This window comes from Neoarius graeffei, chromosome 3 (assembly GCF_027579695.1).
Source record: "Neoarius graeffei isolate fNeoGra1 chromosome 3, fNeoGra1.pri, whole genome shotgun sequence".
Lineage (NCBI taxonomy): Eukaryota > Metazoa > Chordata > Actinopteri > Siluriformes > Ariidae > Neoarius > Neoarius graeffei.
This window is the reverse complement of record NC_083571.1, coordinates 3,368,004-3,384,426: the sequence shown is the minus strand read 5'-3', so window position 1 is coordinate 3,384,426 and position 16,423 is coordinate 3,368,004. Positions and strand designations below refer to the sequence as shown.

Sequence of the window (16,423 nt, the reverse complement as noted above, 5' to 3'; positions counted from 1 at the left end):
GGCATGTCATGTCATCAAATGAACAGGAATAGACTGATGTACTGGTACATATTAGAGGAGAATTTAATCGCCCTGGCCAAGACACTCAATCTGGGGGAAAAGATATCAACAAGACAACAATCCCAAACATGCAGTCACAATAACCCAAGACTGACCTGGATATGTTTGTGGTAATAAATACATAGGTTTTGGGTCACGTTTATAGTATAAAGTACAAAGTGTGTAGCTGAAGTGGATATATGTACTGGAGGTATATAAATTACAGAAACAAAAGTCTGTATACTTTCACCTCACTGCATGTACACCCATCAGCCATAATATTATGACCTTTGAGAGGTGAACTGAATAACATACATTGATCATCTCATGGGGCGGCACGGTGGTGTAGTGGTTAGCGCTGTCGCCTCGCAGCAAGAAGGTCCGGGTTCGAGCCCCGTGGCCGGCGAGGGCCTTTCTGTGTGGAGTTTGCATGTTCTCCCCGTGTCCGCGTGGGTTTCCTCTGGGTGCTCCGGTTTCCCCCACAGTCCAAAGACATGCAGGTTAGGTTAACTGGTGACTCTAAATTGAGCGTAGGTGTGAATGTGAGTGTGAATGGTTGTCTGTGTCTATGTGTCAGCCCTGTGATGACCTGGCGACTTGTCCAGGGTGTACCCCGCCTTTCGCCCGTAGTCAGCTGGGATAGGATCCAGCTTGCCTGCGACCCTGTAGAACAGGATAAAGCGGCTACAGATAATGAGATGAGAATGATCATCTCATTACAGTGGCACCTGTCAAGGGGTGGAATATATTAGGCATCAAGAGAACAGTCAGTCCTTGAAGTTGATGTGTTGGAAGCAGGAAAAATGGGTAAGTGTATGGATCTGAGTGACTTTGACAAATAGTGAAGGCTAGATGACTGGGTCTAAGCATCTCCAAACTGGTACATCTTGTGGGGTGTTCCTGGTATGCAGTGGTTAGTACCTACCAAAAGTGGTCCAAGGAAGGACAACTGGTGAACCGTTGACAGGGTCATGGGTGTCAAAGGCTCGTTGATTTGCAAGGGGCATGAAGGGTAGCCCATATGGTCCAATCCCACAGAAGAGCTACTGTAGCAAAAACTGCTGAAAAAGTTAACACTGGCTAAAACAAAAGGTCTCAGCATTAACTTTTTCAGCAGTTTGTGCTACAGTAGCTCTTCTGTGGGATTGGACCATGTGAATCAGTGAACCTTCAACACCCATGAACCTGTTCCCGGTTCATTAGTTGTCCTTCCTTGGACCACTTTTGGTAGGTACTGCACACTGCATACCAGGAACACCCCACAAGATGTGCCATTTTGGAGATGCTCGGATCCAGCCATCACAATTTGGCCCTTGTCAAAGTCACTCAGATCCTTACGGTTGCCCATTTTTCCTGTTTCCAACACATCGACTTCAAGAACTGACTGTTTTCTTGCTGCCTAATATATCCCACCCCTTGACAGTTACCATTGTAATGAGATAAATCAATCAATCAATTTTATTCAATTCACCTCTCAAAGGTCAGAATGTTATGACTGATCGGTGTATACATACCTTAAACAAATCATGCTAGCTCGATAAATTAGCTTTATAGCAACGTTCCTTAATTTACGTTACGCTACACAAGCTGATGGCTCCATTTTGGGGCATTTGTGTACTTTAAATGCACCAGAATAAGTAAATCTCTGTCCACATTGGGAACACTGAATTGGCTTCTCTGCTATGTGAATGCGCTGGTGTTGTTGGAGAGAACTCTGCTGCGAAAAACTTTTCCCACAATCTGTGCAGCAGTATGGTTTTTCTCCTGTGTGAATGCGCCAGTGTATCTGGAGGTTTGACCGTCGAATAAAATTCTTCCCACACTCTGAGCAGTGATACGGCTTCTCTCCCTTGTGAATGACCTGGTGTGCTTTCAGATACCGCTTAGTAATAAAACTCTTTCCACACTGCGAGCACTGAAATGGCTTCTCTCCCGTATGAATGCGCTGATGTTGATGTAAAGTACTCTGTCGACCAAAGCTCTTGCCACACTCTGAGCAGTGGTGTGGCTTCTCTCCTGTGTGAATGTGCTGATGTTGCTGGAGAGTGCTCTGCCGACCAAAACTCTTCCCACACTGCGAGCAGCAATACGGCTTCCCTCCTGCCTGAATGCACTGATGTATTTGGAGATCACTCTGTTGAGCAAAACTCTTTCCACACTGTGAGCAGGGATAGACTTCTTTCTGCACTTCATTAGATGTGTTCCAGTTCAGACTGCCAAAGATTGTTTGCTGAATATTGGAGCTGCTAGTAGGTATCGAATTCTCATGTTTAATCTCTCCTGATTTCATCAGTCTCTCATGTTCCTCATAGTGGTATCTTCTGATGTGTTTGTGGAGGTAAATTTGAGATGTATAGGAACGCGAGCACAAGGAGCAGGTGAAGACTTCTAACTGGGCATCGTTCCATTCTGAAGCAAAAAGAAAAGATAAATATTAGAAAATGACTGTGAAATGGAACACGACCATTTGTAGGAAATTACAAGTGTAACAGTATTCATAAATTATTCATGATCAAAACAAGTAGAAAGCATTACATAACACTCCCACTGAACTTTCACTGATTGACTAACAAGATTATATAGTGCGATACAACAACTAAAAAAAAAAATATTATTCAGATGTCCTCTACTAATCTTTTTGCAGAGCATAATGCCATGGATGAATAATCAAAAGTCAAAGTCCCTCTCATGCTAGGATCTGGTCTTCTCAGGCAGTCTCCTGTCCGAGTACTAACCAGCTCTTTGAGGCACATGGGTGCGGTGCTGATCTCCGTTTCTGTAGCCCTCGGCCTCTCGCCTATACAGCTAGGGTTACAGTGGGGGGCTGGTCCTCTGGTAACCATGAGAGTTTGACTTCCCCACTCACATCTGTATTGCAGTGTGCCTTGCCAGATGGCAGTAGGTACCATTTTTACAATGGTCTTTGGTATGGCCTGACCGCGAATAGAACTCGTGATCTTCCGGTCGAGAGGCGGACACGCTAACCACTAGGCCAGCTCACGGTCATGGATGAATAATAGTACAGTATAAAACAACATACAGACATAAGGCAAAATGGGAATATATTGTACATGAAATTAAAGAAATTTTAAAGCTCAGGGGGATATAGAGATCCATGTTACGGAACTGTTTAGGAAACTTGGTGCAGCCACAAAACACAGCTGTGAAAGACAGATGCTCCATCTGACAGGGGCTGGAAGATCCAGAAGGTGGAGGACAAGAAGAAGCTCTATTGAGAAAGAGGGTCTGGGAACATTACAGGCATTTAGCAGATGCTCTTATCCAGAGCAACAGATAACGTACCCAGAGCAGCCTGGGGTTAGGTGCCCTGCTCAAGGGCACTTCAGCCATTTCTGCTGGTCCAGGGAATCGAACTGGTGACCTTTTGGCCCCAAAGGTGCATCGCTAACTGTTAGGCCATGGCTTCCCCCAAATACTGTTTCTTGAAATGAGTCCAAGAAACAAACTGACCTCAGAAGCAGCAGGAAAGAAAGGTGGAGTGGAGGACACTGACCTCACCTCAGAAGAGGCGGATACCGTCCTGCACCCAGGTGCAGCAGAGGATACCTACATTATCAAAAGCCCCAGTACAGCACATAGTGTCAAGCCATCATGGGCAGCCATACCCTTCTGATCATTCATGGGATGACTAAACACTGGAACACCCCAAACAAGAGCCAAAAAAAGGAAAAGCAACATGCTTGACTTGTGTTTTCTTTCTCCTTCGCAGGGCTAAAACCAAGCAGCCTACTGTGATTCCAATGCAAAGGATTACTCCTGATTTTGTCAAGGAACTTTAGTGATCACATGAGAGGGACAACATCAAAATATCTCAGTTTGCCTACAAACTCAAGGCATGTGAAGATTTAATCCCAGCACCCACTAACAAAACAATGGACGTCATTAACAGACTCGACCAATTCTAGATGTTGAACAGCTCTGGGAAGAGCCCATGGCACCTCCAGGCTTAAGGTCCAATCTGGGATATTTATTACATTATAGGCATTTAGCAGACGCTCCTATTCAGAGCGATGTACAACATACCCAGAGCAGCCCGGGGAACAGTTCAGGGTTAGGCCTTGCTCATTCCTGCTGGACCAGGAAATTGAACCTGTGACTTTTTGGTCCCAAAGCTGCTTCTCTAACCTTCAAGCCATGGCTTCCCCCATAGATATGGCTGCAGCCCTATTACCATCTCACAATCCATCAAATGGAGAGATTAACTCTGAAATTCTAAAATGACCCCCAAGCCCCAGCCCTTATTACCTCCATGTTAGATGTAGTTAGCTTCTCTACCCATGGGAAGAATCCCCATACAACACACAAGCAGGACCTGAGTACAGATCTGAAGAGCCAACTGAATGATCGAAACACACACGCCGAGTCACCTGTTATTCATAACGTTGTTCAAATGCTTTTTTGTGGCTTGGTGTAGCTGTGAAAATATCATGGACATGCACAGAAAGGTGACAGTGTGACGTAAATATCAAAGCCAAACATGCTAAGATCTGGACAGCTTCCAGAGGTGTGCTGTCTGACCTGATCACATTTTTACTTCAGTGTGTGCGGTGTTACACATGGTGTTCGTAGTCTCATGCTGTTCAATCATGATCAAGAGACGTACCTTAAGTTCGATGGGATGGAGATGACTGTAATATAATTTTCTCAAGGATCAACCAAACGTTTTTACATCTCTTCCTATACCTTTTTATTTTTAATAAATTGTGAACTGACATTTAATGTTAAAGTGATGGTGATACTTTACCACAGACTGCTGGTGTACAGATGAAGCCTTCATCTTCAGACTCCTCCTCTTTTATGTGCTTACTTTGAAATCCTTTACTCTGTTGGTCCACAGGGGTAATTTGTCCCACGGTTGTGTCTTCACCTGAAATTCAATCATTTAAATTTTAAATAATTTAATCTCGAGTAAAACTTTAAAAAGTGCAAAAAAGAACAATAATGTGGGCAGGGGGAAATTTTGGCAAAGGTCCAGTCACATTGCCCAGTCAATTATTAATTCTAAAACGTGTTCTTGAGCTCCAGTTTGGACCCCAATACACCATGTGGTCTTACAGAGATTGGGTTCATCTTCAGGTTCTTCCTTTTTTATACGTTTCTGCAGGTCAACAAGGGTGACGTGTCCTACAGGGCTGGACGTCCCAGCACCTGAAAAAATTATATTTAAATGTAAAAAAGTACAAAATATAAAAAGCAGGCCAAGGCAGCGATGTACTTGGCGGCTGGCTCAGTAAAAAACTGGCCCACATTTGAATAAAAATAATTTTTTCAGCATCAGACAGGACTGTAACGTGCCATGTTCTCTTACAGAGGTAGCCTTCATCTTCAGGTTCTTCCTTTTTGACGCGTTTATGATGGTCCCCAGGGGTGATTTCTCCCAAAGAGCTTGAAGTCCCTCCACCTATTTCTGTCTGTGCATCCCCCAAAATCTAATGATCAAAGAGCAATAATATTTATTTAGCAAAGAAAGTCAAGTCTTTATATACAGTTAGGTCCATATAAATTTGGACACTGACACAAATTTTGGTTTTTTTAACTGTTTACTGAAACATATTCAAGTTATAATTATATAATGAACATGGACATAAAGTCCAGACTTTCAGCTTTCATTTGAGGGTATCCACATTAAAATTGGATGAAGGGTTTAGGAGTTTCAGCTCCTTAACATGTGCCACCCTGTTTTTAAAGGGACCAAAAGTAATTGGACAATTGACTCAAAGGCTATTTCATGGGCAGGTGTGGGCAATTCCTTCGTTATGTCATTCTCAATTAAGCAGATTAAAGGCCTGGAGTTGATTTGAGGTGTGGTGCTTGCATTTGGAAGATTTTGCTGTGAAGAAAACATGCAGTCAAAGGAGCTCTCCATGCAGGTGAAACAAGCCATCCTTAAGCTACGAAAACAGAAAAATCCCATCTGAGAAATTGCTACAATATTAGGAGTGGCAAAACCTACAGTTTGGTACATCCTGAGAAAGAAAGAAAGCACTGGTGAACTCATCAATGCAAAAAGACCTGGACGCCCACAGAAGACAACAGTGGTGGATGATCGCAGAATGAAGAGAAACCCCTTCACAACAGCCAACCAAGTGAACAACACTCTCCAGGAGGTAGGCCTATCAATATCCAAATCTACCATAAAGAGAAGACTGCATGAAAGTAAATACAGAGGGTTCACTGCACGGTGCAAGCCACTCATAAGCCTCAAGAATAAAAAGGCTAGATTGGACTTTGCTAAAAGACATCTAAAAAAGCCAGCACAGTTCTGGAAGAACATTCTTTGGACAGATGAAACCAAGATCAACCTTGACTAGAATGATGGAAAGAAAAAAGTATGGCAAAGGCATGGTACAGCTCATGATCCAAAGCATACCACATCATCTGTAAAACACGGCGGAGGCAGTGTGATGGCTTGGGCATGCATGGCTGCCAGTGGCACTGGGTCACTAGTGTTTATTGATGATGTGACACAGGACAGAAGCAGCCGAATGAATTCTGAGATATTCAGAGACATACTGTGTGCTCAAATCCAGCCAAATCCAGCCAAACTGATTGGTCGGTGTTTCATAATACAGATGGACAATGACCCAAAACATAAAGCCAAAGCAACCCAGGAGTTTATTAAAGCAAAGAAGTGGAATATTCTTGAATGGCCAAGTCAGTCACCTGATCACAACCCAATTGAGCATGCATTTCACTTGTTAAAGACTAAACTTCAGACAGAAAGGCCCACAAACAAACAGCAACTGAAAACCGCTGCAGTAAAGGCCTGGCAGAGCATTAAAAAGGAGGAAACACAGCGTCTGGTGATGTCCATGAGTTCAAGACTTCAGGCAGTCATTGCCAACAAAGGGTTTTCAACCAAGTATTAGAAATGAACATTTTATTTACAATTATTTAATTTGTCCAATTACTTTTGAGCCCCTGAAATGAAGGGATTGTTTTTAAAAAATGCTTTAGTTCCTCACATTTTTATGCAATCATTTTTGTTCAATCCACTGAATTAAAACTGAAAGTCTGAACTTCAACTGCATCTGAATTTTGTTCAAAATTCATTGTGGTAATGTACAGAACCAAAATTAGAAAAATGTTGCCTCTGTCCAAATATTTATGTACCTAACTGTATTCAGAGGATACGTTCTCATGAGACAAGAAATAACTGAAAGACCACTCGACACAAAATGGACTAAATTTAGCAGCTACAAGTGATGAGCAAGATGAACTCATCGTCATAGCTTTTATTACCTCAAGACTGGACTATTGTAATGCACTTTACACTGGCATTTGTGAATCATCTCTTGCACGTTTACAGCTAGTCCAAAATGCAGCAGCTAGGCTACTTACTGGAGCCAGGAAAAGAGATCACATCACACCCATATTGGCGGACCTACATTGGCTCCCTGTGAAGTTTAGAATCCAGTACAAAGTAGCACTGACAGTTTTTAAAGCATTACATGGACGTGCTCCAACATATATAGTGGACATGTTAAGTCCATATGTCCCTTTACGGTCACTGAGATCTGCATCCCAGGGACAGCTGATGGTCCCACGTGCACGGCTTTCCATGAAAGGGGACAGGGCCTTTAGTGTCTATGCCCCACGTCTCTGGAATAGTCTACCACAGGAACTGAGATCTGCATCTGAGGTGTCAGTGTTTAAAACCTCTCTCAAAACACACCTGTTTAGACTTGCCTTCAATGACCTTTGAAATTGTGGGATTCTGGGATGGAGACCCTATTACTGTATGTATTGTTGTATTGCTGTGTTGTTGTTTCTTTCCTGTCTTGTTTGCTCTATCTCATCTGTCAGTACTGGTACCTGTATATTTCTGTATATTTTGTATTTATTTCTTTTAATTTATTTTATTCTATTTTATTTTTCTTACTATCTTACATAGCTACTGTAGGTAAGGAAATGTTTAAGCATTAAGGTATTTTTCTAAGAAGTAAAATACAGAAACCAAAAGAAAAAAAAATTTAATATCATTTTAACAATATAGGCATCTGTAAGGAAAAATTTAGATTAAATTAAAGGTGAAATTAAATAGTAACACAGGATTATTCCATAACCTAAACAGGAACTATTCCATCCACTGAAATTAGTCATAAATAGGTGTCTGTAATAAGACTGTAGCAAAACTCCTTTTACTGCGCAATCAAAAAGAGTTCCATTGTAACTTAGGGGAAAGATTAATTTAGTTAAGAGGTTAGGTAACGAACCGCAAGCAACCCAGGAACTGAAATCATGATGAAACAAAACGGTGAATCACAAATCTTTATAAAGACACACGACATTTATTTTTAAAACACAAAAAAATATGAAAGGATTAGATCGATTGTGAAAATTAAATGATTAAAGTTTGACTTGACTATAAGACCAAGTTACTGTCTTAACCAGTTTGAAGCCTGAGACTCAATGCAACACCGTGGCGGTAGATTTAAACGCAGGAAACATCTTATGCTGAGAAGCTTTTAAAGAAAAACATCAAAAAGCACCGAGGTTATCAAAATCACTGGATGGAAGTTTGTTACTTGTGCATTTTCTGTAAATTCTCGTGCTGCTATGAAGATGAGCTCGCCGCTGGACTGTTTAAAGTGTTCCTGAGGTTTTAGTTCTGTGGGTCTTGTGGCTAAAAGTTTCTTGAACATTGCAAAGTTTCTTTGTGTTGCAGCTGGAGCAGTAAGTTCACAGAGGGGAGGTTTCGTCTCGATAGTATGCCCAACAAAGCACTTAGAGTTTCTTGACAGGTGAATCTCTGCATAGTGGAGATTCGTAGAATGGGTCAGCGAGGTTTCCATTAAAATGAAGAGCTTGAAGTTTCTTGGACTCTTTACGTTGCAGCTGGAGCGGCGTGTTTGCAACGTTGGAGGTTTGTGTCGATGTTACACAGTGAAGAGCTCAAAGTTTTGGGCATGCATGGCAGTTTTGTTGTGAGCTAGTCATTTATATTTAATTATACAAAAGAGCCATCTGGCCACTGGGCCTTTGACCTCGCCCCATTGGGAATGGTCTGGGGGAATGTGATCCAGACATTCCAGAGGTGCAATTTTTTCAAAGTAGTTTTATACATGGTTATAAAACTCATTGATAAGCACACACTAATGCCAATTACATATATGTGGGTTATTTGGTCTGGCGGGATGATTCTCGCTTAGGGTGTGAGAGGTCTCCTGTTCAAATCCCGGATGAGCCCTCAATTATGTTACGGCCGACAACACTGGTTGCAACATAAACGAGAAAGTCAGAATAGGCTTGTTTTCTAGGTCGGAGTTTTATTAAATTATAAAACTTAAAGGTCCCATGGCATGAAATTTTCACTTTCTGAGGTTTTTTAACGTTAAAATGAGTTCCTCTGACCTTCTTAAGTCACCCCAGTGGCTAGAAATTTCATAATGTGTAAACCAAACTATGCCCAACATTTGAGAATGGCGCGTCAAAACGGCGCGTTGATAAGCTCTTCCCTTTACTACGTCAGCAAGGGAGATGATCCCCACGCCCCCCCCTCTGGATTCCCACCCACTGTATGGATTGCCCCACCCAGTTGTAGTGAGGAGACCATAGAGGACACAACAACATGGCATCACCTAAGCGAGCGAAACATGGAAATTGCGCTGTACATGGATGTGACAACACAGAAAAGAGTCTGTTTTTACTGCCGACGGGAGAGCCCCTGAAGACGCAGTGGCTTAATTTTATTTACTTCAATAATACGCCGTCGAGTCTACCTAAGACGGTGTATGTTTGTCGGAAGCATTTTCCTGAGGAATGTTTCCACAACTTGGGACAGTACAGGGCAGGTTTTGCACATCAACTGTCACTGAAGCCTGGGTCCGTACCAAGCATCCCTGCCGCATCAGCAACAAACACCGAACAAGTAAGTGTATAACTGGTCGTTTTGCCGTGTTTTAAAATCGGTGCGTTAGCCTAGCAATGGCTACATTAGCTGTGCAGCTAACTGCTTCCTGCAGTTAGCCAGGTAATCTGCGCTACAAAACTAAAGAGCATGCAGCATGCTCTGTTAAACTGAGTTTAGTCTGGAAATTGACTGTAACTTATGAGCTTATGTTTGACTATTGCTCCGCAATGCATGTCTTCTGTTGGATAAGCGATATGTTGTTGTAGTTGCTGCTTCTATCCTCTTTGGTTATGGAGTGCGTGTTCAAGCCTAGGGTATTATACGTTCGTAAACTACCACTCCGAACACTCTCACTCTCTGTTCTCTGTGTCACATTGAGTTTACGAAAGGAGTCCGAGGGAGAACGGGGTTTTGTCTTAGCAGTGTGGCTACAGGCGCTAATAGCAGCGAGTATGTGTGTGCGCAGCTTGGTCAAGCCCCTCCCCCTCCCCCCATGGCCCGCCCCCACCCTCTACCCTTCCCCGCCTCCTGCTTCTCATTAGCAAAACGACGCACTGAGAAAAGCGCTGAAATGGGGCTTTCTCCCAGGAGGCTATATTTACGTGCCGAGGGTTCATTTCGAGAAAGCCTGAGGATATAACATCCGGAAGCCTCCACGAGCCCGTTTAAAGCATCAACAAACCACCATGCCATGGGACCTTTAAACTATAAAAAGAAAAATGGGAAGAAAATGATAAAGTACGTAAAGACAAGCCAACACTGGTGTGGTGGCCATTCAGCTCCAAAAGTTCTCCACCAGATGTCAGAACAGAGGAGGTTTTAAAGACCAGGCTCCACCCACTCCTAATAAGTCTCCCCTGCAAACAATAACAGCAACCAAAAAGGAAAGGATGCCCTCAATATGTGGAAGGGGACATCATAATATCTGACTGAAATCATGAAGAATCAGAGCTTCACAATGAATCAAACACACGTAAATAATCTCTAACTATTCACAAATTATTAGACATAAGCATACTTATTACAACCCCGATTCCAAAAAAGTTGGGACAAAGTACAAATTGTAAATAAAAACAGAATGCAATGATGTGGAAGTTTCAAAATTCCATATTTTATTCAGAGTAGAAAATAGATGGCATATCAAATGTTTAAACTGAGAAAATGTATCATTTAAAGAGAAAAATTAGGTGAGTTTAAATTTCATGACAACAACACATCTCAAAAAAGTTGGGACAAGGCCATGTTTCCCACTGTGAGACATCCCCTTTTCTCTTTACAACAGTCTGTAAACGTCTGGGGACTGAGGAGACAAGTTGCTCAAGTTTAGGGATAGGAATGTTAACCCATTCTTGTCTAATGGAGGATTCTAGTTGCTCAACTGTCTTAGGTCTTTTTTGTCGTATCTTCCATTTTATGATGCGCCAAATGTTTTCTATGGGTGAAAGATCTGGACTGCAGGCTGGCCAGTTCAGTACCCGGACCCTTCTTCTACACAGCCATGATGCTGTAATTGATGCAGTATGTGGTTTGGCATTGTCATGTTGGAAAATGCAAGGTCTTCCCTGAAAGAGACGTCGTCTGGATGGGAGCATATGTTGCTCTAGAACCTGGATATACCTTTCAGCACTGATGATGTCTTTCCAGATGTGTAAGCTGCCCATGCCACACGCACTAATGCAACCCCATACCATCAGAGATGCAGGCTTCTGAACTGAGCGCTGATAACAACTTGGGTCGTTCTTCTCCTCTTTAGTCCGAATGACACGGCGTCCCTGATTTCCATAAAGAACTTCAAATTTTGATTCGTCTGACCACAGAACAGTTTTCCACTTTGCCACAGTCCATTTTAAATGAGCCTTGGCCCAGAGAAGACGTCTGCGCTTCTGGATCATGTTTAGATACGGCTGCTTCTTTGAACTATAGAGTTTTAGCTGGCAACGGCAGATGGCATGGTGAGTTGTGTTCACAGATAATGTTCTCTGGAAATATTCCTGAGCCTATTTTGTGATTTCCAATACAGAAGCATGCCTGTATGTGATGCAGTGCCGTCTAAGGGCCCGAAGATCACGGGCACCCAGTATGGTTTTCCGGCCTTGACCCTTACGCACAGAGATTCTTCCAGATTCTCTGAATCTTTTGATGATATTATGCACTGTAGATGATGATATGTTCAAACTCTTTGCAATTTTACACTGTCGAACTCCTTTCTGATATTGCTCCACTATTTGTCGGCGCAGAATTAGGGAGATTGGTGATCCTCTTCCCATCTTTACTTCTGAGAGCCACTGCCACTCCAAGATGCTCTTTTTATACCCAGTCATGTTAATGACCTATTGCCAATTGACCTAATGAGTTGCAATTTGGTCCTCCAGCTGTTCCTTTTTTGTACCTTTAACTTTTCCAGCCTCTTATTGCCCCTGTCCCAACTTTTTTGAGATGTGTTGCTGTCATGAAATTTCAAATGAGCCAATATTTGGCATGAAATTTCAAAATGTCTCATTTTCGACACTTGATATGTTGTCTATGTTCTATTGTGAATACAATATCAGTTTTTGAGATTTGTAAATTATTGCATTCCGTTTTTATTTACAATTTGTATTTTGTCCCAACTTTTTTGGAATCGGGGTTGTAGATTAAAAATGGGTCAGCTTGAGGTTAGCAGCAGTCGTAAAGTTTGTTGAGCCCATCTGCTGGTAAGGCGCCAGAAAGACTGGGATTTATGACTTCAACTATCTTCACTTAATCTTTAAATATTTTTTTGTTCTTGTTTAGGTCATCTTTTGGTGATGCTGAACAGGCTCTGTTAACAGGGGTATAAACTCCAGATCCCCCTGGTCCTGAGAGCTGTGTGATGCTTAAACAAAGGAAAGTGGGGTTCCCCCCCGACTCAGCAGTTTCGACTATCTGGAAGGGGGGTTTGTGTGAGGAGATTTTCCTGTGTCCTGGCATGTCTGGGGGACATGAATTTGCAAGCTAAAATTGACACTGACAACACTGATATTGGGGCATGGCTAGGTTTATTTTGTTCCTGCATATCCTAGCCCAGGGCGGCACGGTGGTGTAGTGGTTAGCGCTGTTGCCTCACAGCAAGAAGGTTCTGGGTTCGAGCCCTGTGGCCTTTCTGTGCAGAGTTTACATGTTGTCCACGTAGGTTTCCTCCGGGTGCTCCGGCTTCCTCCACAGTCCAAAGACATGCAGGTTAGGTTAACTGGTGACTCTAAATTGACCGTAGGTGTGAGTGTGAATGGTTGTCTATGTGTCAGCCCTGTGATGACCTGGCGACTTGTCCAGGGTGTACCCCGCCTTTCGCCTGTAGTCAGCTGGGATAGGCTCCAGCTTGCCTGCGACCCTGTAGAACAGGATAAAGTGGCTAGAGATAATGAGATGGGTTATTTCTAGCAGTCATTTTATAGAAGGTAAAATACAGCATAAACTTTCCAAACACATGCACCCAGGGCGTAAAAAATTACTGACTGATTCAGATGGGATTAAAATCCCAGATATACTGCCCGATGTAAAACTAATCCAGTCTGAATAGGGCTTTATGCTACTTTACTTCTTTCAGATTTACTGGGGGAGTCAGAACATGAAATCATTTAAACACACACACACACATTACCAGTGAGCGAGCAGGAGTGTGTGGAGATTTTCTCAGCGAGCCCAGGTAGTCCTCTGGTGGTGATTCCATTATAAGAGGTCTAAAGGGTTACAATTCTGGAAACACAAGTGCAGATTATAAAATGATACACCTCATACAATCCAGAAAGTTTGCTGCTGGCAACACCAAAGACACACTCTGTTGAGCTGATCCTGAATAAAGATTAGTACTTTGGAGATCAAGCATTGCATCAGATCCAGTTGATGAGATGCACATAACTTGTGGAACAGCTTCCACTTAAGGGGATCTCAGGCAGGGATCATGTTGGGGGAAAAAAAAAAACTGACAGCAGCACAGCATAACACAACACTCAGACCATAATCAATCTATTACTCAAAAAACGTTCCCTCTCGTTCCTAAGTGATGTGAAGCGCTAACATTCTGTACAATGATAAAAAAAAATTACTTGGAAAATGGATACAAGTAGGTTAGCGCTGTCGCCTCACAGCAAGAAGGTCCTGGGTTCAAGCCCCGGGGCCGGCGAGGGCCTTTCTGTGTGGAGTTTGTATGTTCTCCCCGTGTCCGCGTGGGTTTCCTCCGGGTGCTCCGGTTTCCCCCACAGTCCAAAGACATGCAGGTTAGGTTAACTGGTGACTCTAAATTGAGCGTAGGTGTGAATGTGAGTGTGAATGGTTGTCTGTGTCTATGTGTCAGCCCTGTGATGACCTGGCGACTTGTCCAGGGTGAACCCCGCCTTTCGCCCGTAGTCAGCTGGGATAGGCTCCAGCTTGCCTGCGACCCTGTAGAAGGATAAAGCGGCTAGAGATAATGAGATGAGATGAGATGGATACAAGTAATACGGGTCAGCCAAGATCAGATGGACCTTAAAGGTTCCAAAATAACAAAAAACCCAAGGTTACCCAAAATGGTCAAAACTGTGATATTATGGGCTTGAACATATTGGGGTCCCATACCTAAAATTTCATGTAGCATTCTCTTTCCGTTTTGAAAATATACCTCATTTTATACATGCCCCATTCTGCTAGGTTGTTGACGTTACGGACACTACATTAAAATATATAACGGGACAGATCCACTTAAAACACCTCAAAAGCAAATATTGATGGGGCAACGAACTGTTATGCCATAAAGTGCCCTGTCGAATGTTACAATTGAGTATAGTTACATATATTTGCTGGGTCTTCTAGTTATGTGACACGTTATCAGGGACCCCAATATTAGACAAAGAAACACAAAATTTCACAACACTTTATTAAAGCTCCAATTATTGGGCTCACAAAACATTTTATGCGTAGTATCGGCTTATTATACTAGTTCCTTAATTAATTGACAGTTGGTTGTCCTTTCCATCAAAGATTACATAGCTTATATACTTGTTGAACAATGTTACACATAATGTTACGGACACTACACAATGTGTCTTGGGTTATTCCCAAAGTCACAACATGGGACGTGTTTCAGAGAAATGTTTTTAGTACAATTAGTCATGACACACTGCATCTACTACACATTACACCTTAACGAATTATTAAAAAACAAGGGTGACTACTCGAACATTGCATCATGCAGCAGGGCGAAACCTACCGGGTAATACTAGTATATCAATATCAACACAGGATCAACACCACATGTTATACATACTTAAACACGCTTTTGGAAAATACTAGTAATTGTAATACCTCTCTAGAGAGGTCACTTATGTGAGCAGCCACCTCTTATGAAAGGCCACATTTGGCTGTCTCACGGATGCATTTGGACCTCTCGTGAACAGCCACCTCATTTATAAGGCCACTTTTGGCCGGCAATAGGGGAGGCCACTCAAACGAGGTTCAACTGTACATGAATAGCCGTCTCAAAAACAAAAGTGTTAAAAAGCACATTATGTAAAAAAATATGTTATTAACAAGCCAGGGCTGTATCTTGAATGGTCAAAATATGTCTTGGTAACATCTTGATTATAATAATTTAATGTTCAAATAGTTGGCCTGTGGGGTCTTAATTCAATCAATTACAACTTTGAGAGAAGAATATGATTAATTTGCGTCATTCTCACATGAAGGTTTCATTTAAATTTGTCAAGAAGTCTCAATTAACTGGCTTTACCAAAATATCAATTTGGCGTTACGGACACGACACCCATTACGGACACTACATATTGCAAATATATCTATTAATATAACAACTAAAGACGTATGAATATGTAACTAGAGCCCTACATGAGGCCAACAGGACCAATGCATGTCATAATCACCAAAAATGGTAAAAAATTCTGCAGCATTCTGTTACAGCAAGACCGTTACGGACACTACAGAAAACAACGGAAATGACACGCAAAATTTTTGGCATGTGAATTTTGCAAACATATGCCCCCAGCAACAAGGTTTTTGTATCAAATCATATCACATACTACATAAAATGTCTGTATTTAATTTCAAGTGTTTATTAAAATGCATTAAATAAGATTTCTCAGGCCATTTTCAACTTTGCAGTGACAAAGAAAACAAATTAGGTTCAGCACCCCCCCATTGACAAAACTATTGTGAAAGATTTCATCTTTATCGGAATTCCGTGATTCAGCTGTCAATTTGTTCCTCAAAAATCTGCTGATTTACTAAAACAGTTAGTGTTTGACAAATTATTGCCAAGTTTAAGCAGCAATGATGCATTCTGGGGTATTAAATCAAATGAACATGCGTTACATGGTGAAAATGTGCAATATGAAGAGTTTGTCTGATAAAAAAAAACTGAAACATGGATTCAGTGGTGGTAAATTATGATCTGGCTTTGAAACGTCATACATTGGCAATGATAGTCTACCATTACAACATATGAAATAGTTTAATAAACATAAATAGAAGGCTGTTACATAGTGTTACATGATCTCAAACAAG

The 16,423-nt window shown here is 42.0% G+C and overlaps 1 protein-coding gene across 1 annotated transcript in view; it reads right to left on the bottom strand.

The window, feature by feature from the left end:
* Positions 1 to 1,442: 1,442 nt before the first annotated feature.
* LOC132882484 (zinc finger protein 850-like) overlaps positions 1,443 to 16,423 on the bottom strand; it is a 122,916-nt gene continuing 107,935 nt past the window's right edge. Inside the window, exons 16-20 of the mRNA XM_060915600.1 lie at positions 13,533 to 13,618; positions 5,369 to 5,489; positions 5,116 to 5,208; positions 4,805 to 4,927; positions 1,443 to 2,448 (exon numbers count right to left, since the gene is read on the bottom strand). Coding sequence (XP_060771583.1) covers positions 1,613 to 2,448; positions 4,805 to 4,927; positions 5,116 to 5,208; positions 5,369 to 5,489; positions 13,533 to 13,618 — 1,259 coding nt within the window. The 3' untranslated portion in view covers positions 1,443 to 1,612. The remainder of the gene's footprint in view (positions 2,449 to 4,804; positions 4,928 to 5,115; positions 5,209 to 5,368; positions 5,490 to 13,532; positions 13,619 to 16,423) is intronic.